The following is a 26,126-nucleotide window of genomic DNA, read 5'->3' as shown; positions in this document are numbered from 1 at the left end:
AAATTTAACATTTTTGCAAATTTACAAAAATAAACAAAACTCTCAAATACAAAGATTGATGTACAATTAAATCATATATACAATAGTCATAATTTAACAAAGAAAAGAGAAAGAAAGAAAACAAAAAAAAAGAAACGAAAAAAGAAAGAAAAAAAAAACTCAACTTTCTACTAATCTAACCTATAACTAACCAGAGTGTATACCTAAGTCTCTTACATGCTCGGAATGTATAAACATCAAATGTAATATAACCCGTATTCGCGCAGGATTCCTCTCCCAAGGGGCCCCGGAGCAGCCCGGTCTGAAATCTTCACTAAATAAAAGCCCTTGTTAGGATGGCCGAAATATCTGCATTTATATAATTCAAAAAGGGCTGCCATATTTTATAAAATAATTCAGTCTTTCGGTGCACCATATTTGTGAGGAAGTCAAGGGGGATATATTCCATAATTAATCTGTGCCAATTTGAAAGTCCAGGGGGGCCCTCAGCCACCCAGTTCACCAAAATATTTTTCCTTGCACAGAAAGAGAGAATAGGAAATAGTCTCTTCCCATGCATATCCAGAGATGAGAGGTTCGAAAAGCCCAAAAGGAGAGATACAGGGTCCACCCTAATTTCCGTTCCTAAAATTTCTGTCAGGGTATTTGCCAGGGATTCTATCTTTAAGATAATAACCCTCAGGAATATTCTCTGACTCCTTTTCTGAGTATGCATCAACATACATATCTTTTACTGTTTCGCCTTTCTGTTGTAAATTGCTTATCCTTTCTGGACTAAACACTTCTGCCTGACCCTCTGCCTGTTCAGGTTTTTCCTGCACCATTACATCAAACAGGGCAAACCGGGTGTCCATTAACTGAACCTCAACTCATTTATCTTTCTCTTTAGTGTTTGCTTCATGCTGTGACTTATGATAATGGGATCTTGTCACTACACAGTCTGGGAAAATTCCAGGGTATTTTTCTTTTAACTCCTCAGTTCCCTTGTCTTCCTTTGGCTTCTGCACAACAAGGGGTGTCACTCCCACGTTGGATCCCACTAAATCATTCCCAGGAACAAACTGTATTCCTGCAACTGTCACTTTTCAAACACTCCCACTGTTATTTCCTCATTCTTGAGTTGGCACTCCACCCTGATCTTACATAGGAAAATATTAAAGTTCTGTCCATCTATCCCACAAATTACTTCTCTCTTGGGTAACATGTCAGAAAAAGTGCAAATACGTTCATCTCTTATTATTAGAGACTGGTTAGATCCTCTATCTTTTAAAATTATAACATCTTACCCTTCTCCCCCTGTTCTTTCTGAGTAAATTTATTCTCAGAGGCAAAGTCTTTATGGAGATCAGGCACTAACCCCACACCCAGCCCCTGCCTAGGCTGTGCGCTTTCCTGCAGCTCCTTGACTTTCTTGGGGTTTCCTTTACTACTTTCACTAATGCCACTGGCTTAGCTTCTTTTACCGCATCTTTTCCCACAATGCCTTTCTTTAATGACCAGCACTGTGACTTTACATATCCCACTTTACCACAGTGGAAACACCTGAGGCCTTTCACCTCCTTTCCAACCTCTTGAGCGTCTTTTTTAATCTGGGGTAAACAATTACCAGTGTTCTCTACTCTTTGTTTTGTAGTGTTGGCTCTCCCTTTCTCCCAATTTCTATCTCTCACAGGATGAAATTCTTGCCAGAAGCTAAACTTTGCCTAATGCACCAATGTATGTTCATCTGCCATCTCTGCTGCTCTTCTCACTTCCTGAACTTTCTGTTCATCCAAATGAATTCTTGTCATCTCTAGAAATGAGTTTTTAAACTCCTACAACAAAATAAACTCTCTTAGAGCCTGGTTGATCTTATCTATTTTTAAGGCCAGCACCCATCTCTCATAATGACTATGTTTAATTCTTTCAAAATCAACATAAGTCTGAGCTGGTTCCTTCTTTATGGTTCTGAATCACGGTCTATACGCTTCTGGTACCAATTCACAAGCACTCAAAATAACATGTTTGACATCTTCATAATCTCTTCATCTCCTCATCTGACAGCGCTGCAAATACCTCAGTAGCTCTGCCGACCAGCTTGGTCTAAACTGGCATGACCCACAAGTTCTCTGACAATTCCATCTGCCTAGCCAATTTTTCAAATGAAATAAAGAAGGCATTGATATCTTTCTCATCAAAATGTGGCAGTGTTTTAACATATTTGTATATATCACTACTTTCTCTCTTCATTCTGTTAACTTGACTTTCCTAACTAATTTGCAACTTCTGAAGTTCAAATTCTCTCTCCTTTTCTCTTTCTTTTCTCTCTCTTTTTCTTCCCTCTCTTTTTGTTCAGCTAAGAACCTTCCCTCTCTTTTCTTTTCCTCTAACATGGCTCTTCTTTCCTTTTATTTATTTTCTAACTCCATTTTCCTCAATTGTAATTTAAGTTTTTCTAGTTCTACTGCACTAGTCTGCTTCTCTGACACACCTAAGTGCTCGACTAACTGCCTTACAAATTCAGCTTTACTTTTGTCTCTGGTTAAACCTAATACTAACTACTTTGCTAATTCGGAAAGTATTACTCTATTTAGATTCAGGACCTTAGTCTCAGAATCACTATGTTACTCTCCACCCTGATGAGGAATTCCCCAAAGAGCCTCACATAACTAGATTGCCAATTATTCCTTTCTGATTATACAATACCCAGTCTAGGATGGCCTGTTCTCTATTTGGTTCCTCAATATATTGATTGAGAAAACCATCACATATATAGTATTGTTACTCACTTGATTTTTCCAATCTATATGCAGATGGATAATTACAGACATAATTACAGACATTCATTTATTACAGGCATCTCTGATTTTCCTGTTTAATGCCATTTCCAACATCAGTCCTACAATTTCATGGTCTCTAAACAAACCCCATTAATGTTTTTTTCCTCTTAGTATTTCACAGCTCTACGTACACAGATTTCACATTGCTGGAGCGTATCCTTCCTGAGTGTTGCATTAATCCCTCTTTAATCAGCAACGCAACTCCACTGCCTTTTCCTTTTATCTGTCCTTTTCTGATATTTGGTCCTGCAGCAATACCTTCATAATTCTCATTATACCATGCCTATTTTCATCTATTTGTGTGATTCCTTCATCTACTTGATTGCAAATTAAATTATGGCACAAAGCCTTATTCTTTTTAGCATTACTTGTCCCATTCTATTATTTTTTGTTGTATCCCTGTTTGATCCTGACCGTTAATTTCTCAGCCTATCACTCCTGGAAAATGGCTCAATAAACATCATTGAGTGTTGAGTCATACAGATGTACAGCGTGGAAACAGACCCTTTGGTCCAACCAGATATCCCAACCCATCTAGTCCTATCTGCCAGCACCCGGCCCATATCCCTCCAAACTCTTCCTATTCATATACCCATCCAAGTGCCTCTTAAATGTTGCAGTTGTACCAGCCTCTACCACTTCCTTTGGCAGCTCATTCCATACCCGTACCACCCTCTGCGTGAAAAAGTTGCCCCTTAGGTCTTTTTTATATCTTTCCCCTCTCATCATAAACCTATGCCCTTGAGTGTTAAATTTACATTTGGTTTGTTAATAAATATGATTTAAACCTCCATTTAGGCCGTGTTATACTTTGTGTTAGGCTTTTGGTTGATTTTTGAGCGATCATGAGTGATACTTTTGATGGTCTGCCCCAACTCTACTTTTCACATAGCTCTCATTATTTCTTTTAAGCGATTTTCTATTTAGCAAGGTTGCTGGAATGTGTTATAGGAGAACGACCTGTTAGATCTGGAGATGCTGGAAATCACACCAAATTTGTCATCAACAAGTTTATCTCTGAAAGTTGCCACCCAGGTAAATAGTGCTGTGAGGAAGGCATATGGTGTACTGGGCTTTATTGGCAGAGGAATTGAGTTCCGGAGTCCTGAGGTCATGTTGCAGTTGTATAAGACTCTGGTGAGGCCTCATCTGGAGTATTGTGTGCAGTTTTGGTCGCCATACTATAGGAAGGATGTGGAAGCTTTAGAACGAGTGCAGAGGAGGTTTACCAGGATGTTGCCTGGAATGGTAGGAAGATCGTATGAGGAAAGGCTGAGGCACTTGGGGCTGTTCTCATTGGAGAAGAGAAGGTTTAGGGGAGATCTGATAGAAGTGTATAAGATGATTAGGGGTTTAGATAGGGTAGATACTAAGAACCTTTTACCGCTAATGGAGTCAGGTGTTACTAGGGGACATAGCTTTAAATTAAGGGGTGGTAGGTATAGGACAGATGTTAGGGGTAGATTCTTCACACAGCGGGTTGTGAGTTCATGGAATGCCCTGCCCGTATCAGTGGTGAACTCTCCTTCTTTATGTTCATTTAAGCGGGCATTGGATAGGCATTTGGAAGTTATTGGGCTAGTATAGGTTAGGTAGGACTCGGTCGGCGCAACATCGAGGGCCGAAGGGCCTGTACTGCGCTGTATCCTTCTATGTTCTATATGTTCTATAACACCATCCTTGAAACTAAAATACATTTTGAACCTTGGTCGTGTAAACCTCCACCAGGGCTTTTGCTTTTTCTTCTTCCAATGCAAGTTTCTGTTCTGCTTCCAGTTGCACTGATTGCTTTTTGAGTTATCAGTTTTTGAGGAAACTGATCAGCATTTTCTAATACCAAAAGAGAAAATCTGAGCAGGTGTGGAAGCATCTGTAAGGAGAGAAAAGAGCTGACGTTTCGAGTCTAACTGACCCTTTGTCAAAGCTCCTTACAGATGCTGCCAGACCTGCTGAGATTTTGCAGCATTTTCTCTTTTGGTTTCAGATTTCAGTATTCACAGTAATTTGCTTTTATCCAGCATTTTGTAATGATGTTTTTGTGGGGGAGATGAGGAGGGTGTATTCTCCTGGCGGTGGAAAGGGGGCGCTAATCGGTAAGAATGTGATGCTCTGGTTCATGTCCAGGGCGATGCAGGCCCCGGTTTAAACCGTTGCCTTGTCTCCAGCACCAACATGGCGGTAAGCGAAAGGGTGGGGGCAGGATTAAGGACAATCGATTTACTTTAAAACTCACCGAGGGCCCTGGCTTGAGGCGACTCGGTGCTCACATTGACTGTTAAATAGAGTCGAGACGAAATCCGCTCAGCCTGAAGCAATAAATAAATAACATGCAATAGCTGCCTGTTACTGAAAGCTGTGGATGTCGGTCTGTGCGCTTTCCCAAACAACTTATTTGCTTTTTAACATTCTGAGTGACAGTTTATTTTAAAAGGAAAAATGTGCCCCCGTGTGCAACTTTAGTTTCTGGGATGTTTTTAATTGCCTCGAAAGCGCTGCATAAGTGTAAATTACTGTGGATTGTGTAAGAAGTTGTTTTAAAACTAGGAAATGGATTACTTCTTTAGTGTAGGACCATGGAAGATGTTGTTTGCAGTACTGCAGTTTCAGGCTTGAACGCATTTTTAATCTAAGGGCAACGGAGTTAGATGTTGTACGATTGTGGGGGACACAAAAAGCCAGCGATCGGTACAGAGGATGTACAGGACAAAAACAAAGTAATCAGCCCATGCTGATGTTTATGTTTTACTTCAGCTTCCTCCAATATTTCCTCCTTGTAATGGACTATCGTAGATATTTGTTCCCTCCTCCCTTATGCTGGTCTAGTTATCTCTTACATTCATGTGTACTGTGCACTTTAATGACTTCCTGTTGGGTAATTAAATTTCTACTGAATTCATTTCTTGGTGAATATCTTATATTGATGGACTCTAGTTGTACTCCACATACGAGAACATTCTCTCTAGACCTAATGTACCAAAACCTTTTATAATTTTAATCACCTCTATTAAGTCACCCCTCAGCCATCCTTTTCAAAAGAAAAATGAACCAACCTGTTAATATTTCCTGATATTTTTACCCATGCTTTTCTGGTATTATCCTTGTAAATCTTCTCTGCACCCCATACCCATCCAGCCCTGAGCTTCAACAGGCTTTCATTTAATATAGTGACTAGATTTATGTGCAGTGATCTAACCAAGTTTCAGCATAATTTACCCACCTTTTATTTTTATTCTAGAAATAAAGTTTGTGATTATTTCGCTCTTTTTGTGAATTCACTAATTTGTGTTGGTACTCCAAACTCTCTCTGTTCATCCACTCCACCTAGATTTGCACCTCCTGAGCAACCTCTCTATTTTTCCTACCGAATGATGCAACCTAACTATGTTAAACTTCATAAACAAATTATTTGCCCCATTATGTGAGTTTATTAATACACAATAATTGCAAAGCCTCCTCCACAATTGGATAAGATTATGGCTGACCTGTAGCCTCAACTTCACATTCCTTTCTATCCCATATAACCTTGGATCCACCCCCACCCCCACCCCCACTACTTAGTCAGACAAGAATGTAAAGCGAAAGTGAGTACTGCAGATGCTGGAGATTCAGAGTCAAGATTAGAGTGGTGCTGGAAAAGCACAGCAGGTCAGGCAGCATCCGAGGAGCAGGAAAATCGGTGTTCTGGGCAAAAGCCCTTCATCATAAATGATGAAGGGCTTTTGCCTGAAACATCGATTTTCTGCTCCTGAGATGCTGTCAGACAAGAATGTGACCCTGCTGTATAAATACGAAGTGATCCTAGCTCCACTGCTGTCTGGAGAAGTGAATTGCAGGTGCAACTGACCCTCTGAGAGAAAAAAAATCCCATCTCCATCTTGGATAGGAGACCTTGACATTTTAATCTGTGTACCCTTCCCATAAGGGCAAAAATCCACTAAGTCCAGGGTCTTATGCATTATACAGGATCACCTTGCATTCTTTTAAACTCCAATGGAAACACGCCCAAACTGTCCAAAGCTTGTCTTATAACATAATCCCTCCATCCCAGGTATCAGGTGAGAGAACCTTCACTGAATTATTCAAATGCAATTTATATTTAAATAGGAATTCAAAACTCTACGTAGTACTCCAAATATAAATTCTGATTTCTGCTCCTGAGTTCAGAATGCAGAGATGAGACATTTCTGATCTGGAAGAAAATAACACGGAAGTTCAGGTTTTAATTTTGGAGTAGACTAAGTGCTAACAAATTTCTTTTGCTGACCAGCTGAATTGTAAACTAACAGCTTCTTTAGCACGGACAGTACATGCATTAAACACACTCTTGGGGAGTTGGGGACTGTAGCTGTGATCAGTTATGTTATAACAGGAATCTGAAAATGTCTTTCAATACTGTAGGATTATCCTCCTGCTTTACAAAAGACTACAGTTAGTTCACTATTTGAAGAACATTTGAATGTCATGCCATTTGACAGGATTAATTAATCGCTTTGACTAATGGCATCTGTATACAGCAGTGACCACATTATAATTTAATTTTACATGTAGCTTGAAAGGCAGAAATTTGGGTCTAAAATGAGAATTTTAAGCCTCAATAAAGGCAAGCATGTGGGCATGAAAGTTGAGCATACTGAAGTAACTGGCGTATTAGGCTAGAGGAAGAAGGTAGTTAGGAATGTAAAAATGGATAACAAGAGCTTCTACGATCATTGAAAAATGAAAATGAGTAAGTAAAATGAGTGCTGATCCTCTAGAGAGTGAGAATGGAGAGCTAATAGTAGATATCAAGGCAATGGTGGATAAAATGAAAAAAAATATTTACTTCTGCCTTCACTATAGAGAATACAATAAGCATTTCAGTAAGAGCTGTAAATCAGGTGGTGAAAGGAGAGAAGAACTTAACAGAGTTATAATCATGAGGGAAACAGTACTAAGCAAACTAATGTATTCTGATTTGGAGATGCCGGTGTTGGACTGGGGTGTTCAAAGTTAAAAATCATACAACACCAGATTATAGTCCAACAGGTTTAATAGGAACCAATTAAACCTGTTGGACTATAATCTGGTGTTGTGTGATTCTTAATGCAGCCTGATGCGTCTTGGGATCCAGGATTTCATCCTAGTGTCTTAAAAGAGATTGCTAATGAGTTAGTAGACATGTCAATGTTAATTTTCCAAAACTGCATTTGCTTCAAGGAAAGTTCTATTGTAATGGAAAGTAGCAAATATAACTCCTGACTTCAAGAAGGAAGAATGGAAGAAGAAAAGAGGAAACTGCAGGTTAGCTGGCTTGACATTTGTTATGAGGTAGGTTTTAGAAGAAGCAGCTGCAGGCGTAATTGATGCATTGGTAGTAAGCTTCTCAGAAATCTTAGATTTGAGAAGCATTCCAGAGGATTAGAAAATTGCCAATGTAACACTTTATTTAAAAAGGGAGAGAGACACAAAAACAATTAACTATGGGCCAGTTAGCTGGGAAAATGTCAATTGGGAAAATACTGGAGTGTGACAAAGGATGTAACAGAGTACTTAGAAGTACATCATAATATCAAGTAGAGTCATCGTAGCTTAATGAAGGGGAAGTCATACTTGACAAATTTATTGCTGTTCTTTGAGGAAGTAACAAGCAGGATAGAAAAAGGGGGACTTTGAGGTTTGTAGGATGGGCCTATGCTCACTGGAGTTTAGGAGAATGAGAGGTGACTTTATTGAAACATGAAATTCATGGGACCCTAACAGTCGATGTGGAAAGCCTTTCTGTGGAAAAGTCAAGGGTAAGTAATCTCAGAGTAAGGAATTGCCTGCTTAGGACAGAGGAGGAATTTCTTTCCCCCAGAGGGTAGTGGTTCTGTGGACTTTTTTTTGCACAGAGGGCTGGAGAGGCTGGCTCATCAAATTTGTTCAAGGCTGAGGTAGACAGAATTTTAATCAATAAAGGAATCAGGATTATGTTGGACAAGGAAATCACAGTTTACTGAGGATAAATTGAACCAATTGACCATGATGATATTGAATGATGAAATAGATTTGAAGGGCTGAATATCCTTCAACTCCGATTTTATATGTTTGTATGAAGTTTCAGAAAAGATTTGGACAATTTTATGATATTGTGTCAGGAAAAGAATTATAATTCTAGGGACATGGTGTATTGCGAGAGAAGAGATGCAAAAAGTAATTGAAAGGTCCAGGAAACATTATAGGCGCTGATGGCAAAATTATATCCTTGCAACATGGTAGCCAGATCATGAGATATATGGTTTGTTGGCACTGATTACACATTGACCAAACCTGAACACATGATGGTTGATCTTTGCTGGCAGTAGATTGTGATACATAATGGGCTAACAGAGAATAAACCAAATGTTTGGGAAGTTGATTTGCAGACATTTTGTCTCCTGTCTAGGTAACATCTTCAGTGCTTTGAAGCCTCCTTTGAAGCGCTGCTGTACTGTCTCTTCTGGAATTTATTTGGTTTTGTTTCTGCTGCTTCCGGTTGCCAGTTCCGGTTATTTGTTGTAGTGGCTGGTATGAAAAATGTGTTGCTGGAAAAGCACAGCAGGTCAGGCAGCATCCAAAGAGCAAGAGAATCGATGTTTCGGGCATAAACCCTTCTTCAGGAATGAGGAGGGTGTGCCAAGCAGGCTAAGAGAGGCACTTGGGGGAGGGGCGTTGGGAATGCAATAGATGGAAGGAGGTTAAGATGAGGGTGATAGGCTGGAGAGGGGGTGGGGGCGGAGAGGTAGGGAAGAAGATTGCAGGTCAAGAAGATGGTGTTGAGTCCGAGGGTTGGAACTGAGATAAGGTGGAGGAGGGTAAATGAGGAAACTGGAGAAATCTGGATTCATCCCTTGTGGTTGGAGGGTTCCTAGGCGGAAGATGAGGTGCTCTTTCTCCAGAAGTTGTGTTGCCATGGTCTGGCGATGGAGGAGGCCAAGGACCTGCATGTCCTTGGCGGAGTGGGAGGGGGAGTTAAAGTGTTCAGCAACAGGGCGGTTGGGTTGGTTGGTGCAGGTGTCCCAGGGGTGTTCTCTGAAACGATCCGCAAGTAGGTGGCCTATCTCCTCGATGAAGAGGAGGTCACATCAGGTGCAGCGGATGCAGTAAATGATTTGTGTGGAGGTGCAGGTGAATTTGTGACGGATATGGAAGGATCCTTGGGGCCTTGGAGGGAAGTGAGGGGACAGGTGTGAGCACATGTTTTGCATTTCATGCGGTTGCAGGGGAAAGTGCCGGGAGTGGAGGTTGGGTTGGTGAGGGGTGTGGACCTGACGAGGGAGTCGCGGAGGGAGTGGTCTTTCCGGAACACTGATAGGGGAGGAGAGGGAAATATATCCTTGGTGGTGGGGTCTGTTTGGAGGTGGCGGAAATGTATCTGGAGGTTGGTGGGGCGGAAGGTGAGGACCAGTGGGATTCTGTCCTGGTTGCGATTGGAGGGACGGGGTTCAAAGGCAGAGGAGCGAGAAGTAGAGTAGATGCCGTGGAGAGCATCGTCAACCACATCTGAGGGGAAATTGCGGTCTTTGAAGAAGGAGGCCATCTGGGTTGTTCGGTATTGGAGTTGGTCCTCCTGGGAGCAGATGCGGCGGAGGCGAAGGAATTGGGAATATGGGGTGGCGTTTTTACAGGGGGCAGGATGGGAGGAGGTGTAATCTAGGTAGCTGAGGGAGTCGGTAGTGGCTGGTATTTCAGATCTAGGTCAATGTGCTTGTTGATAGAGTCCGAAGATGAATTCCATGCTTCTAGGAATTCTCTGGATGTCCTCTATTTAGCTTGTCCTATGATTGTTGTGTTGTCAAACACTGAAGATGTCACCTAGATGGGATGAAACATCCGCAAATCAACTTTCCAGTTCGGCGAACATACCCACAACAACTGGCACCCAAGATACAAATCTTCGCACAAGACCTGGATAAAGTCATTTATCTCAACAATTAACAACAAAAATTAGGACATTATTGGCATATGTGCCAGAAGGGATGAGTGGGTTGACAGAAGGTTTCCAAAGTAGAAAAAGTTGCAAATGTCTTAAAGCTATGGAGGTGTTAGATACAAGGACTGTGGTGTGAGTATCATGCGCATGACGTTTTTTGCTACTGTACAATGGCAATAAATTGTTCTCTAGTCAGTGATGCTCACAACCTATGAAAGAAGTTTTAAAACTTGCCATGATACATATCAATACGATGTCAACAAAAAAAAAATGCATACTAAATTTAAAATCTGAGAGCAGAGCACTGATATCACAACTACTAATGTTCTGAATACACATTGATTCTCTGATCCTGGCAGATTGCTAAGTGGTGGAACTAGGAAACTACAGTTACAGTGCTGTTTGTTTGATTTATTCAGCATTCTAACACCAGGGTTGAACAAGGAAATAGGAGTGCATTACTCCTCCCATCAATAACCTCTATTTAATAACCCATACTCCATTCTCTATTATTGAATAATTTAAAATTACAACTCTGATTTAAGAAAAGATATTTTCAATTATACCGCAAGGTTAAATTGATTGCATGTGGAGCTTTCATGAATCTACTGGAACATTTACTGAAAGTCTAGTAAATGCGTTAGTATAGCTACTTTTTGTGGGAGCAAAATTGGTGGGCAGATGTTAATATTTGAGAGCAATATGTGGAGAGAAGAGGAATTCATCAAGGTCACAGTGGCCAGCATTAAACTTAATATTACCAGAAAAATATTTCTTGATTTCTAAAGTCATCCCTTAATTTAGGACCAAGGTGAGAAGAAAGAGAACCCTATGCGTGAGCTCCGTATCAGAAAGCTCTGTATGAATATATGTGTTGGCGAAAGTGGTGATCGACTTACTCGAGCTGCCAAAGTGCTTGAGCAGCTCACTGGTCAAACACCTGTCTTCTCTAAAGGTGAGTTTATATGCACTCCTTGAACTTTATAAAATGTGACTTAAATGCTTTTGAAAATGTGGCATAATCAAATATCTTTTGCCCGCATCAGCTCGCTATACTGTGAGATCTTTTGGTATCAGGAGAAATGAAAAGATTGCTGTTCACTGCACAGTCCGTGGTGCCAAAGCTGAGGAGATCCTGGAAAAAGGCCTGAAAGTAAGTAAGGCTTAATTTTGAAGTAGTTTGTGGAAGTAATTTAGGTTTCCTCTTTAATGATAAGGGTGAATCTTCTTTTTAAAAGGTCCTTTTGTAACCCTTGCTTCAGCAACTGTTTCAAGCAGTTACAGTTGATGTGGGGGCAAGCAGAGAAGAGAAATTGATCTGTTTGATAAAACTGGTGCTACAGTCATAGAGATGTACAGCATGGAAATAGACCCTTCAGTTCAACCCATCCATGCCAACCAGATATCCCAACCCAATCTAGTCCCACCTGCCAGCACCCGGTCTATATCCCTCCAACCCTTCCTATTCATAAACCCATCCAAATGCCTTTTAAATGTTGCAATTGTACTAGCCTCCACCACTTCCTTTGGCAGCTTATTCCATAAACATACCACCCTCTGTGTGAAAAAAAAATTGCCCCTTAGGTCCCTTTTATCCCTGTCTTCTCTCACCCTAAACTTATGCCCTCTAGTTCTGGACTTCTCCACCCCGGGAAAAAAAAACCTTGTCTATTTATCCTATCCATGCCCCTCATGATTTTATAAACCTCTATAAGGTCACCCCTCAGCCTCCAATGCTCCAAGGACAACAGCCACAGCCTATTCAGCCTCTCCCTATAGCTCAAATCTTCCAACCCTGGTAACATCCTTGTAAATCTTTTCTGAACTCTTTCAAATTTCACTACATCCTTCCAATAGGAAAAAGATCAGAATTGCATGAAATGTTCCAAGATAATGCCTTGTTTGGAGATGCCATCTTTTGAATAAAGGTTAAATAGAATGTTGACAGAAATAGGATGTGCTGGAAGTACAGTAGAACCTCTGTTATCTGAACGAGATGGACATGGAATATTTTGTTTGAATAATTGATCGTTTAGATAATTGATCTGATCGTAAGCAAGCAGTAAGTTGAGTGACGGTTATCGAACATTTCTCTGTTATCTGGCAATGTACAACATAATGCTGCTTAATTAATAAATGAATGCTGAGTTGCCTAATGCCATTTTTATGGGACTTTGAGATCTTGTTTAGATAATCCGAAATTCGGATAATTGATGTTTGGATAATTGAGGTTTTGAGCACCATTTTGAAGGGGTAAAAAAGTAATTTATCAAAGCATATAATTTTTACAGCTCCCGGAGAAATTTAACTAAATGGTACTCAGAATTGACCTAATTTGATGGAGTATCTGTTGTAAAAATGAGGCGGGGATGAAGCGCTTTAATTATTTTGTTCTTTCCGCCTACAGGTTCGTGAATATGAACTGAGGAAAAACAACTTCTCAGACACTGGAAACTTTGGTTTTGGTATTCAGGAGCACATTGATTTGGGCATTAAGTATGACCCAAGCATTGGTATCTATGGTTTAGACTTCTATGTGGTACGTACCATCTATTGCATGCTGCCTGTGGGATTAAAATAATGAGGTGAATATACATTTAAATATGTTGCTCAAAAACATTTTTCTCCTTGTTGGAAATTTTTCTGACCCCAGTTATTTTCCACACACATTGATAAATAAAACCATCTGTTCCCAGGTCTCTCAGTACAACTATAAGTTGACTTAAAAATATCCCAAACAATTTTTTTAAACAACGGAACCAATTTTGATAATACATTGCTAGTGGCTGCCGTTCTGTTGTTGTAAAATGGTTGAGGTATATACTTAATCCATGCTAGTTAGTTATTTAGGTGTTGCAGTGTCCTAGTTTTACGTTAATTATACACAAACCCTTTATAGTGGGAAGAAGCCTGTATTCATACTAATTTATCCCAACCCTTTAACACACCATTATTCTTAGTCACTGATACTCATGCTCAAATTGTATGAATTGTATGTGATCCCAAGTTCTGAAATGAAACTGTTATGTCGACCTTTGCACTTGTGTGGTAATGTATTGAGATTGTAGTATGATTGACACTTCAAAACTAGAATTCCATAGCAGCATTCCAGTGCAGTTTTCTTTTCTCCAATGTGCTAACTGATACTCTGTGTTCTGTAAGCACTGATAAACATCTTCTATATTGTCCCAGCCCATTCTTGTTTCTACTGTGTCTGATTGTTTGCAGGCTTTTGAAGGCATTGTGGTAGCTGATTTGATTCCGTATTAAATGTGCAGTTTCTCGGGGGGGGGTAGATTTTTTTTTTATCAACCTGTTGAGAGATGTTATTATACATCTCTGGAACATGTGGGACACAAATGTGGGTCTCCTGGCCCAGAGCTAGGGACAGTCCGACTGTGCTGGAAGAGCTGTAATTTCCAGGGGTAAACACGATATAGTGATAGGAAGCAGGTTTTTCTAAGAAAAGTTACTCCCTACTGTCGTTATAGAAAGGAATATAGTGTACTTCTTGTTTCTGGTTTAAGCTAACTCGACACAAAACAAACTTCTGAATTAATTTCCCCTGAAAGTCTAGGATTCCTGCTGCTATTTCTTGTAATTCTGGTTGAAAGAGTAAACAGTATATGTCTTAGGAAAACAGGGTGTTTTAAATTGTGATGTTTCTTGTCTTTTTAGCCAAATGAGAAGGAAGGCTACTGGACTTATGATACAGAGTGATTGCATTCTACGGATCTGCACCTAGTTGAAGTGTCCATTCCTTCATGGGTGGGAGTGGGTGAAGAGAAAATCTGAAAGGCAGATAATAGCGATAAAGTATATATTGCATGTTAGGTGATTCTCTTCTATTAATGGTGTTTACTTTTATGTAACAAAGGTGGTAACATTCATGGTGGAATGGAAAAAGCTGTTGTTCAAAATATATTAATACTGATTAGAGTTACAGTGTGCTATTTAAGCAGTCCAAGAATGTTAACTGGAAAAGTGAGTAAGGTGTGAAATTAGAGTTGACCTAGAATTGAGAGCTCTCTGGGATTGTGTATCTGAAAACGATATTGCTAGGGAAAAAAGGAGTGAAATTTTATGTCTGCTGTTTATGTTAATTTTTTTTCAAATCACGTGTCATATTAATTATATACATTAGGTACTGATGGGTGACTCTCAGCTTTCAAATAGATTGTAACATAATTTGTGGGGACTAGAACATCTCCAGTCATCTATTTGTCAAATATATGTTTAGATTTTAAATATTTTGGTGGCAGGTTGTTGAAGGTGCAAGCTGCTAATGGCATAATGGAGAAAGGTCATGTGTGACCTGAATGAACAGGGTAAGTTATTGTGTACCTCCTTAACCAATCAGTTTAAAAGACTGAGAAATAGACACCACAAGGACTGAGAAGAAAGTGTAAAGTAAATGAGTTCAATATTACTATCAAGACAAAAGATTGAACTATTAGGAAGAAAAGTCATGATTGCAGTTGATTGTAATACTGGACAAGTGTGATCCCTGAATGAAACCTGGCTTGATAGATCATAAGTCTTATTTTTGCAGTATGCTACATGGTGGTTAGTCACTGAACATATTCACAAGAGGTTGCCAAGTTTCTTATATAAAAAAACAAGGTTATATGTATGCAAATGTACCTCAATTTATCAAGATTGTAACAAAAACAGAAGAAATAGTTATAGCCTTTTTCCCACCAATATTCCCTTCCTTTACACATTCGTAGAGAATTATTACTTCTATCATAACTCTTTACTTTCTGACTTTTTCCAGTTTTTGTTTGGTCTACTTACACTGTTTTAAGAGTTCTTTACACTTCTGATATCCTGAACCTCCTTTCAGTTCAGATGATCTGGATATCTTTTCAGTTCTGACAGCCAAGACACTTCTACCAATTCTCATAACCTGGAGATCTGCAAACTACCTTGCAGATCAGATGAAACCGCTCTCCATAAATGGAAACCTTATTCTTGATTATTTTTCTGCTGAACTGATCTAAAACTAAAATCACCAATGGATCTTTATTATTTGTTTTCCTATACGTAATAAAGATAGCAGTGAGAATGTTCCATCAAATAAAACCATAGTAAGCGTTTTATCAGATACCTGAGACATTCTGGCGTTTACTCAGAAGTCCAGCTATGAGCTAGAAATGACCCCTCACATTGTGCTGCTCACGCATTTACATTCAGGTCATGGCCAGTGGGCAGGAAAGCTTGCTCCCTGCTTCTTGGACCAGATCCTAGAAGTGATGGGGAATGGAGTGATGAAAGAAAGGCAATCCTTTTTTCCATCCGACAATCACAGGAGGCCACACCATCAAACGTAGCCGAGCATGGGCACAGATTGCAGATTGCATCAGTATCCCAGGTGAAAAAGGTGCCGGGGAGCATAGAAAGGTCAGTGATTTTCTGCATTCTGCCCAGGTAAGTGTGACAGAATTCTGAGTGGTGAAGAATGGATTTGATATGCTTGTCTTCATTGGTCCGTGCACAGAATAAAGGATTTGTGAAGTCTTGTTGCGGCTGTACAGGGCATCGGTGAGGCTACTTTTAGAATACTGAGCTCAATTCTGGTCTTCCTGCTATAGGAAAGATGCAAGGTACAGAGATTGGCTGCTTGTATCTGATCACTGAAGACTCGTGTGCTAAGAAAGCACTGTGAAGTATCCAGAGACTGGCAGTCTCCAACCAAATGCAAAGTGAGTGAGAGCTAAGGAAGCTAGCCAAGAGCCATAAGATGCATCCTATGTAGATGCATGATACGTGCTTGTGTCCCTGCGCACAAAGTTACCTGGCAGGAATGCACAACTCTTTGGTGTCCTTGAACTCCAAAATTTGAAGGACTGAAGTAGTATGAGAGTTGATCCAAATGTATACCTGGTGAAGCTGGTGGTTTGATGCCAACTTGCATGGATGAGAGGTTGTGGAGGATGGTGGCCATTGAGCGTGCTGGGACGTTGTTCTGAAGAAGCTGTTGGGTGATGTCTGGGACAAGCAGTCAGCAAGCCATAACAACCTGCTCTAATTTACATGTCCTAAAATTTACGCATATAATTTCTTGATAAAGGTAAGAACTGGATCTGATGAATAAATGAGGTGAATTGGAGCTTTAATGAAATGAAAAAAAAATAGAAATAAGGTAGTCACCACTAATGGTAAGTCTCTGCAGTCTCTGTTCAAGGTTTAAGGAGAAAATTGGACCAGTTTTTCCTCTACACTCAGATTGGGTTTTTTTCATTCTCACCTATTTCTTCACCTTTCTTGCTATTGCTTACTCATGACAGAGGGGATGATTCTGCCCTGTGTCTCTCTTTGCAACTTCAACCTCTTAATTTGTGTGAGTCTAGTGGGCTTTTGCACCTTTAGCATAGATCCTTCCTATTGATAAAGATCAATGTAGCTGTGTTGCTTAACCTCTCACTATTGAACGAACCAATGGGTTAACCACTCCATCCTCCCGAATTAAGAGAAAGTGAGGACTGCAGATGCTGGAGATCAAAGTTGAAAAGTGTGGCACTGGAAAAGCACAGCAGGTCAGGCAGCATCTGAGGACCAGGAGAATCAATGTTTCTTATGACCGAAATGTTGCTTCTCCTACTCCTCGGATGCTGCCTGACCTACTGTGCTTTTCCAGCGCCACACACCCTCCCAAATTGTTCTGTTTTATTTGATCTAAAATGTGTACGTAATTGATTTCAGACAAATTTTGTTCGAGAATTGTCGATCAAAGACTTTCTGTTTATCATATTTTGCTTAATTAATTGGTCTCAGATCTTCACTTTACTAGCTATCTTGAAAATTTTATGATTTGGATTATTTAGTTCCCTCTTTCTTTCTGCTATCCTTTCTTGTGTGTTTTCATTCCCTCCCCTATTCCAACCATAAGACTATTTTCCCTCTTTAGTGAAACATAATATGTGCAAAGACTTACATCTGTTGTGTCACTAGCTTTGAGTTTCCTTAATTTCTGTATTTACCATCTGAAGATATTGATTTTTTTTTTAGTTTATGTAAACCCCAGTCTGTTTGTATGACTTTTCATCACCTAGAAGTTTGAAAATGTTAGCATTATGAATGAAAACTTTTTCTTTGCCCACCCCCTGCATTGTTGTGACTTCTTTCCCTCTGACAGGTTCTGGGAAGACCAGGCTTCAGCATTGCTGACAAAAAGCGTAAACGTGGTCGCATTGGAGCCAAACACAGGATCAACAAGGAGGAGGCTATGCGCTGGTTCCAACAGAAGGTACTTTTGTTTTCATGGTGGTAGTAATTAATCTTAATGTCAAAATAAATACAAACTGAAATTTGTTTGAAGACATTTCACTTTCTAACGATTTGCATTTCTTTTTTTTTCCAGTATGATGGTATCATTCTCCCAGGAAAATAAAAATGTTTTGTAATTGTCATTAATACAAGAATCTGATCCTTATTCAGTTTTCATTTAGTGATAGTTACTTCATCATTGTAACTTGAATTAGGCAGAAAGATAACTGTCAGTTGTACTGCTGGTTTACCTGTTTTCTGACTCTATTATAATTTGACAAAGTTCCTGTCTGGTGATGAATTTACAATTGTTTAGTGAATGTAGCCTTCTCTTGAAGCTGCTATTTGATATGTGCTCTAGCTATCTGTGAACTCAAGAATCATAATTCCATGAATGCAATAAGAGCTCTTTGGTGTGAATCATCCTGTTGTTGATCCAAATTTTCTCAACAGCCCTAAAATTTAACAATTTTTTTTTTTAATCATTTCAGTTTTCCCTTGTGTTGAGAATCCCAAAGTTATGGTTCAATAATGTCAATCAAATGCTAATGCTTCTGGTGTAGGCCTGAAGAATAAATTAAATCTTCCACCTGTGCACCCTCAACAAAGTTTCACCCATTGTAAGCAGCGAATCTTGGGTTTTGTAAATGTGATTTCCTGTCTACGCTATTGCTGGTGGAAAGCTGAACTCACCATGAACTCACTACCAGGAAACACCTATTATCAATGAACAGTTCTGCAGAGAAGAGCATTGTACTCAAGTCCAATGTTAGATCTTGTGACTCCAGATGATATGTTGATTGGGACTGGATGGTCTTTCCCTAAGTTTAATTGTAATGTCCCACTGATAGTTGTCTTAACTGAAGGTGTTCAGCATTCAAGGAACTGAACAAGGTAATGAGGAAGGAGAAAAATACTACACAGAGTATGTGGGGAGAAAGAAAGCTGATGGATACCAATGGTGCAGATTGCCTTGTTGGTTTGTCTTCACTCCAAGGATCGCTGTTTCTGGGAATGAGAAGTTGGTTTACATGTGAATGGAGCAATCAGATTGCTCTTTGTCCAGGTAGTCTATATTCTTGATGTTAAGCTGATTTTTGTTTTCCATCCCCTCCTTTACTGAGTTACTCAGTTCTACAAGACCAAACGGCTCTACTGAGAACTGGCCCTACTTTGCCAGATGTTCATGTTTCCACTTCTGGGTCTTGTGTCTGTAATTTATTTGCTTTACTCATGATGTCTACTGTTGTCACATTGCTGTCTTTCATTTGAGCACTTCACAGATCATTCCTATTTTTCTGATCCTTTGTTATATTTCCCCATTGTATTTTTTTTAAAAATCAGTATTTTCTTCCAAAGGAAGTCTTCTGGCAAAAAATCTTCATTGTGCTGTTGACAAATATTCCCTGATCTACTAAAGGCTTCTAGCATTTTCTTTTGTTATTTTTATGTAACCATTGTGATTCATTTTTACATCTAAAAATTCAGAGAATGAGAAAGAGTGCTTTCAATTCAATGTGTTGGTGGAATAACTATTTTCAGAACATAGTGTAAAACATTATGACTATAAGGTAGTGACAACACAATAAATACACCATATTTACTATTTATATATTTTTATTCACACATAAATAGTAATTCAAACATTTTCATGACAGTGAATATGCAAGGAATTTGACACATTTCTGTTTTGGATGAATGCAATTTTCTTTGAAAAGCAGTTTTTGCTACTTCTTCTAGCATTCAAACATTTCTATTAACTTCAGCCATCAGCCTGCCTGTGTTACAAAGAACAATATTAACTTGCCCTCTCCTTTTCCCATCCCTTGCCCACCCCTGAACTCACTTCCACCCGCACTCTCCCTTTCCCTCTTTCTTGGAGTATGTGAAGTTTAAATAAACGCAAACTTGATCTGAATACATTGTACAATTTCATTCAACCTTTGGAGAATTCCTGGGAGAGAAAGATTCTCAGCACTGTTATTCTGCTACATGGGAATCTTGATTCATATGTAACCTAGTCATCATAAATTTAAGAAATCAGTTCTCAGGGCTCAGCTACATTGACTTGTGTTTATTAGTCCATTTTGTTGTCTTTCACTTCTGGATCCAATATATATCTTCTCTCCTGTGAGCTATAGTAGCAATGATTAATTGCAAATTAGTCATTATGTTTATCAGCAGTCTCAATTCTTGCTGCTGAGAGTGATCATTCCTCCTGTATTCCAAGTATAAAGTTTACGGCAGAATTTATTTTTTCTTGAAAAGAAATCCTTCAATTCCCTTGTGAGTCATGTTGAATGAACTGCTTTTCTGGTTTATTTTCAATGCTTGTTCAATGATTTCATCTAGACCATTTCCTGATAGTTCAAAATACTCAATTGTACTTTGTGTTGAACTGCGTTTGCAACTGAATGTTATAAGTTGTTGATGTAAAGAGGAATGCTCTCCAACATTCTTCACCATCTCATTCCACCAACCCATATCTCATGTATGGCTATTTTCCCAGTTTAATTCCAAATAAATCTGTTCTGCGGGCATTTTTCCAGTGTATTCATTTGGAAACTCTGTGCTTTATAGAACATTTACACAGTTGGGAGAAGTGATTGCTTGATTAGTCAGATACAATTTCAATGATACTGATATTCAGTAATCCCTATTATTTCAATTGTGTTCATTATAAATAATGTAAGGTTATTTTGAAATATTTATATCTTGTTTGCTTTTTGGGCCGATAGTTTTTTTTAAAACAGTGGCATAAAATGCTGGGAGACAGTTTTGTCCATTAAGCAATCAATTTTTGACTTTTCCCATAATATTTCCTATTTGTTTTACGTTAGCTTAAACATTTAAACTGCAAAAATTTAAAATTACTCAAGATTCCATTGCTTTCACTGTCACCTTTGGTGAAGTCTCTCACCTTTTATTAAGACCTATAGAAGCACAATTTTGATCATTCCTGGCTGCTTCTGATCCATTTAGGAAATTGTACTTTCCTTTTTAATTAAACTTGAAATTGAATTGTGTTCCAAGTTTTGAGTAAACATACATATTGTATCTTTTTTTGTTTCATGCTGTGTCATCAGGTCTCGTGTAAAGTGGGCTTCATTGAAAGAATTTCATATTTAAAGTTTCTCTCCATGCTGTTATACCATTAGGAAGATGATGAAGGTCAATCATTGCTCAAGCCCTGGCCACCATTTATATTAATGCCACTTCTGATTCAAGACAACTGGAATGATGCCAGTAGTGCCTCTTACTAATTTATACCCAACTCCAGGTTATAGTCCAACAGGTTTAATTGAAAGCACACTATCTTTCGGAGTGCCACTCCATGAGGTGGTTGAAGGATGAAGGAGTGGCGCTTCGAAAGCTAGTGTGCTTCCAATTAAACCTGTTGGACTATAACCTGGTGTTGTGTGATTTTTAAGTTTGTACACCCCAGTCCAACACCGGCATCTCCAAGTCATAATTTATACCCCTTCTCTACATTGCTAGGCCCTCTGTCTAATTGTTTATCTGTGAGCTATTTAACTTGACCCTGTAGTCTGAAGTGTGATGTTTAAACAACTACTTTGAACAAACTTATGTGGGCTGAATAGTCAAATGCCTGACTTAGTGATTTGTCTCAGTCTTGGGCAGACATATTATAGCTGGAAGACTGTTAGAAGTATTAATTTGCCTCTTGTCCTTCTCCACCTCCTTTTCTATTCTTGTGCATTGTTATCCAAACTACTTTTATACCTTGCTGCATTGCCCAGTTGCTACATTTCATTTTAATTTTGCCAATGGAATAAACCTCCAGAACTACATCCCAATTCTTTTTGCAGTGTGATAAACCAGAGATAAAGGGAAGTTAAATCTCAGGTCTATGACCCTTCCAGCTTGTCCTATCGTTTTACTTGCAGATCTATTTCTTTTTTCATTTGATAAGTTGTTTTAGTTTATAATCCAGAGAACTTGGATTTGATTTTTGACAACAATTTGAAACAGCAGATTTTTAAAAAATTTTAAAACAATGTGGAAGATGAAGACGCAAATCCTCACAAAGGTGAAAAGAAAATTTCTAATTACAAAATTTTAGTCAAGATCTGAGGTTTATCTACTACAGATTGCTGTTTTCCTTAAACCAAGAGTTACAAAATTCCATTATTGCCACTACCTCAAATTTCTACTTACAACCTTCTTCAACTTTGCTAATTTTTTTGGCACTAGGTATTTTCATAATCCAAACACTCCCTCTTGTTACTCTCATGGTCACTGCAGTAATCTGAAAATTTTGCTTTTACCTTCATACAGCTAACACTAAAATGTTGATACTTCAATGTTTGTCTTTTTAAAGCAATCTTGATAAGAATCAAAGTTAAAAGTGACAACTCATTTGTTAAATTTGTTGGACTTCCACTTCCTACTTTGGTGAATTAACAAATCAAGATGATTACAGAAGTGGTACTTCAAAAGCTTTTGATTGTTTTTTGGTGAAGTTGTTTCAAGTGTTTAGCAAACCACTTAAAGAAGCTTTTAGATGAGGCACAGCCACCCTTAAATCAACAGAACATTTCCTTACCTTTTGTGTACAACATTCACTTTATCTCAAGACATGATAGTAAAGGAGAAGAGAGTTGACAAATTCCTTTTCTTATTTTTCAAATGAGAAATGCAATAAAATTGGTGTTTTTAATGAAGGTATTCTTCATTTTGTTCCTCTTTCAGACTTGTCAGTGTTGATGCAACTTTATTGAATCTGAAGTCTAGAAATATAACTGTTTTCATTCTTCAGAGCATGTCAGATCGTAATAAAATCAATTACATGATGGATAGAAAGTGACCATCACGGCAGCACAGTGGCTCAGTGATTTGCACTGCTGTCTCACAGCAGCAGGGTTCCAGGTTCGATTCCAGCCTCTAGCAAATGTCTGTGTGGAGTTTGCATATTCTCCCTGTGTCTGCATGGGTTTCCTCCAGGTGCTCCGGTGCCCTCCCACAATCCAAAGATGTGCAGGTCAGGTGAATTGGCCATGCTAAATTGCCCATAGTGTTAGATGCTTTAGTCAGGGGGAAATGGATCTGGGTGGATTACTCTTCGGAGGGGCGGTGTGGACTTGTTGGGCCGAAGGGCCTGTTTCCACACTGTAGGGAATCTAATACTGCATCCAGTGAACAATGTTTTTTTGGTTGAATTAGAATATTGATGTATCTTGGCCACTTGTATTGACATTTATAAGAAGCACTATCTTCATGGAAACATTTGACAAAATTTTTTTTGTAAAAACAAAATTCAGTGCACCAGTTTAGAGATTTTGGGGTAATTGTAAAAATATTTGTAGAACGCATCTGTAAAGATATCCATCTGGAAAATGCTATGAGACAAAGTTAACCAGCTGCTGCCCACTCTGCCATGAAACCAATAATGCAAGTTTTTCTAGACATTGTCAGGGAAAATGTGTGGTAAGGCCTTTATGAATGAAAGAACTGGGTGGTGATACTGGGGTTTACATTTGAAATCTGGTTGTATAAGAGTTTCTTAAAATTTTAGATATGCTGCTCATTAGATACTGATTGCTGCAGATGCCACAGAACTAGCTCTGGACTCTCGAAGTTTGTTGTTGGGCAACATAATGCTGCAGCAAGAGACACCCACCGTGGCTTCTGGTAGCTCATCCTCATCAGTCCATTCATTCAGATCTGGATTGTAGACCTGGATGCAGCTCTTGTACTTCTTTGCACTTTCATTCCAACCTCCAACTAGATAAATTCTGTCATTCAGGATTGTTACACCAGCTGTACTTACACCGATTGATAAAGGAGCTACGTAGCTCCATTGCCCATTATAAGCATTGTAGCGTTCAACTGTTATCACATCAACCCGCTCACCTTGCGGCCCAAGCTGACTGCCCCCCATCACGTAGCTATAATCACCAAGAGTGACTGCACAGTGCCAACCTCTGGGTGTACTCAAACTAGCATAGTCTTTCCAAGTGTCTGTTGTTGGATCATAAGTGCACACTGTACGAGAGTAACCATTGTTGATATAGCCACCAGTTATCAGGATCTTGCCATCGCTAAGAGCAGAAGCATGGCAGCAGCGGGCAACATCCATCCGAGCCTTCATCTGCCACTGGTTAGTGGAAGGGATGTAACATTCCATGGACAAAAGAGGACCATCTGAGTTCCGACCACCAATTGCAAAAAGCAAGCCATTGTAAGCACACATACTGAAATGGGTTCGCCTCTGAAGCATGCTGGCTAAATGAAACCATGTGTTGAAACGAGGGTCATATCTGAAAAACACAATGATTTTTTAAAATATACCTTTCAGATATGAAAAGATCACATAAAGGAAATGATTTCATAGGTTTGTCATTTAATATGAATTGCTTGTTGAAAAGCTGAAGATTCATCTATTCTACCATCCACAAGTCAGATTATGAAGTGGAATTATTGATTAATCATAGCAGTTGATCTATTAGTCAAAATATGACAACAGCAGAAAATCAAGGAATTTTTTAACACACCTAATTACCACTTAATAACTTCCATGTTTCCTTTCCTACATTATAACAGTGACTATGCATCACAGATGTACTTCATTGGTCATAAAACACTTTGGCATCTACTGAGATCATGGAGGGTGCTGTATAAATGTAAATTTTTCTTCCTATTTTATCACTCCTTAGAACCTCAGTGTTACTTCATACTGTGGGAGTTGCCTCTTCACTCAGGTTTCTAATTGAAAAATAATGTTGCTTTTGAAGACATGGTACTCAAGGCAAGAATTTCAAATGAAAGATTTTTTAGTGGCTGTAAAGGAACTTGTACTATTCTGTGCTTTGTCATGTCTCTGGAGAAAAAGTACTTGGCTTTATATAGTTTCTTTAATATCTCAAGATATCCCAAAGTTAAACAAACCTGAAGTGAATTTACTCCCATAAATAATGCAGCAACTAAATTGTGCACAAAAGGAACAGCAATGTGATAATCAGTTCTGTTTTTAAAAAAATGTTCATTGACAATAAATGTTGGCCATGATATCATAGAGAATTATCTTCTCTGAATAGTGGCAGGGGATCTTTTACATCTATCTGTTCCCTCAGCCTGTAATGGAATAGACAACTAGTTTAAGTGCTCAAACCAGGAGCGGAATTCAATTGATGAAATATTTCATCCAGAGAGAGATTTAAGATTTATATTTGTTCCTAAATGGTTGCTTCCATCTCCTTAAATTTTGCAGTCAAAACCACTACAAATGTCAAAGCCAAAACTGAGAGCTCTTCACCCCTCCCCTGGTCCACAGCTATTTGAATTTTAGGTTAAAAGTTCACAATTTTGTAAAATAATTCAGCTTATAGTAACGCCTGAGTACAACCAAGAAAAAACTAATTGGGTCCAGTTTCTGCAAATGCAAAACAGTTCAGCTGACTGCAAAAAGGACAGCAGGAAATTTCTGGGATTAATTAGGAACCTTTGAAAAATTCTGAAAAGACCTAAAAGGTTAGTATTTGTTTCAGTTAGGAGTAAAATTCTCTGGCATGTACTGGGGATATGAAAAGCACAGGTACACCCCAACTTTATTATACTTTAAATCTAAAATACCATGTCAATATATTGTGATAGACACTACCAAGTGTCTGATGTACTTAGCATCATAACTGTACTGAAATGGTATCAGGCCTGTGAAGGTATGCTAAATTTAAAGGAAACACAAGTTATTAAGGCATCGCTTGCAAATGAACAAATCTTGAGTAAGGCATTGTAAAAAAGTAATAACTGGATAATCTTTAGTTAGTTTAGAACAGGGCGTATTAATACTGCCATCTTTTTAGAATCTTCTAATAGATTTTAAAGTTGCCTTACCGCGACTTTATTAACCAGTTTTGATTTGAGTTTTAAATATCAATTCTACAGTGTATAAATTCTGCTGCGAATTTGATTGTACACTATCACAATAATGACAATGCTTCAGAAGTATAATTGGTGTTGAAGGGTTTTTGGATGTCCCATGGAAACTATAGGCATTAAATTGGGCAAGTTTCTTACTTTAAAAACTAGAACATGTCCCTGGGAAGAAAGAAAAGCCTTAAATAGTTCACAGATTTTGTTTTTATCCT

The 26,126-nt window shown here is 38.8% G+C and overlaps 2 protein-coding genes across 2 annotated transcripts in view; one reads left to right on the top strand and one right to left on the bottom strand.

Moving 5' to 3' along the window:
* The first annotated feature begins 4,922 nt into the window (after positions 1-4,922).
* On the top strand, positions 4,923-20,549 carry rpl11 (ribosomal protein L11). The gene is made up of 6 exons (XM_060847632.1): positions 4,923-4,997; positions 11,554-11,704; positions 11,796-11,902; positions 13,157-13,288; positions 17,888-17,998; positions 18,113-20,549. Exons 1-6 carry the CDS (start codon positions 4,992-4,994, stop codon positions 18,140-18,142), a joined length of 537 nt encoding a protein of 178 aa, XP_060703615.1. The 5' UTR covers positions 4,923-4,991; the 3' UTR covers positions 18,143-20,549.
* LOC132830128 (kelch-like protein 31) overlaps positions 19,618-26,126 on the bottom strand; it is an 18,234-nt gene continuing 11,725 nt past the window's right edge. The window contains exon 3 of the mRNA XM_060847631.1: positions 19,618-24,299. Coding sequence (XP_060703614.1) covers positions 23,567-24,299 — 733 coding nt within the window. The 3' untranslated portion in view covers positions 19,618-23,566. The remainder of the gene's footprint in view (positions 24,300-26,126) is intronic.

The sequence above is a fragment of the Hemiscyllium ocellatum genome, chromosome 30 (genome assembly GCF_020745735.1).
Source record: "Hemiscyllium ocellatum isolate sHemOce1 chromosome 30, sHemOce1.pat.X.cur, whole genome shotgun sequence".
NCBI classification, from domain to species: domain Eukaryota; kingdom Metazoa; phylum Chordata; class Chondrichthyes; order Orectolobiformes; family Hemiscylliidae; genus Hemiscyllium; species Hemiscyllium ocellatum.
The sequence above is the reverse complement of the archived record's forward strand: the minus strand, read 5'-3'. Positions and strand labels throughout refer to the sequence as shown.

What these genes read in the sequence shown, in the direction of transcription:
- rpl11 (XM_060847632.1), top strand. An exon ending in AACACCTGTCTTCTCTAAAG is followed by an intron (nt 11,705 to 11,795) that starts GTGAGTTTATAT and finishes TGCCCGCATCAG; the next exon opens with CTCGCTATACTGTGAGATCT. An exon ending in TGCGCTGGTTCCAACAGAAG is followed by an intron (nt 17,999 to 18,112) that starts GTACTTTTGTTT and finishes TTTTTTTTCCAG; the next exon opens with TATGATGGTATCATTCTCCC.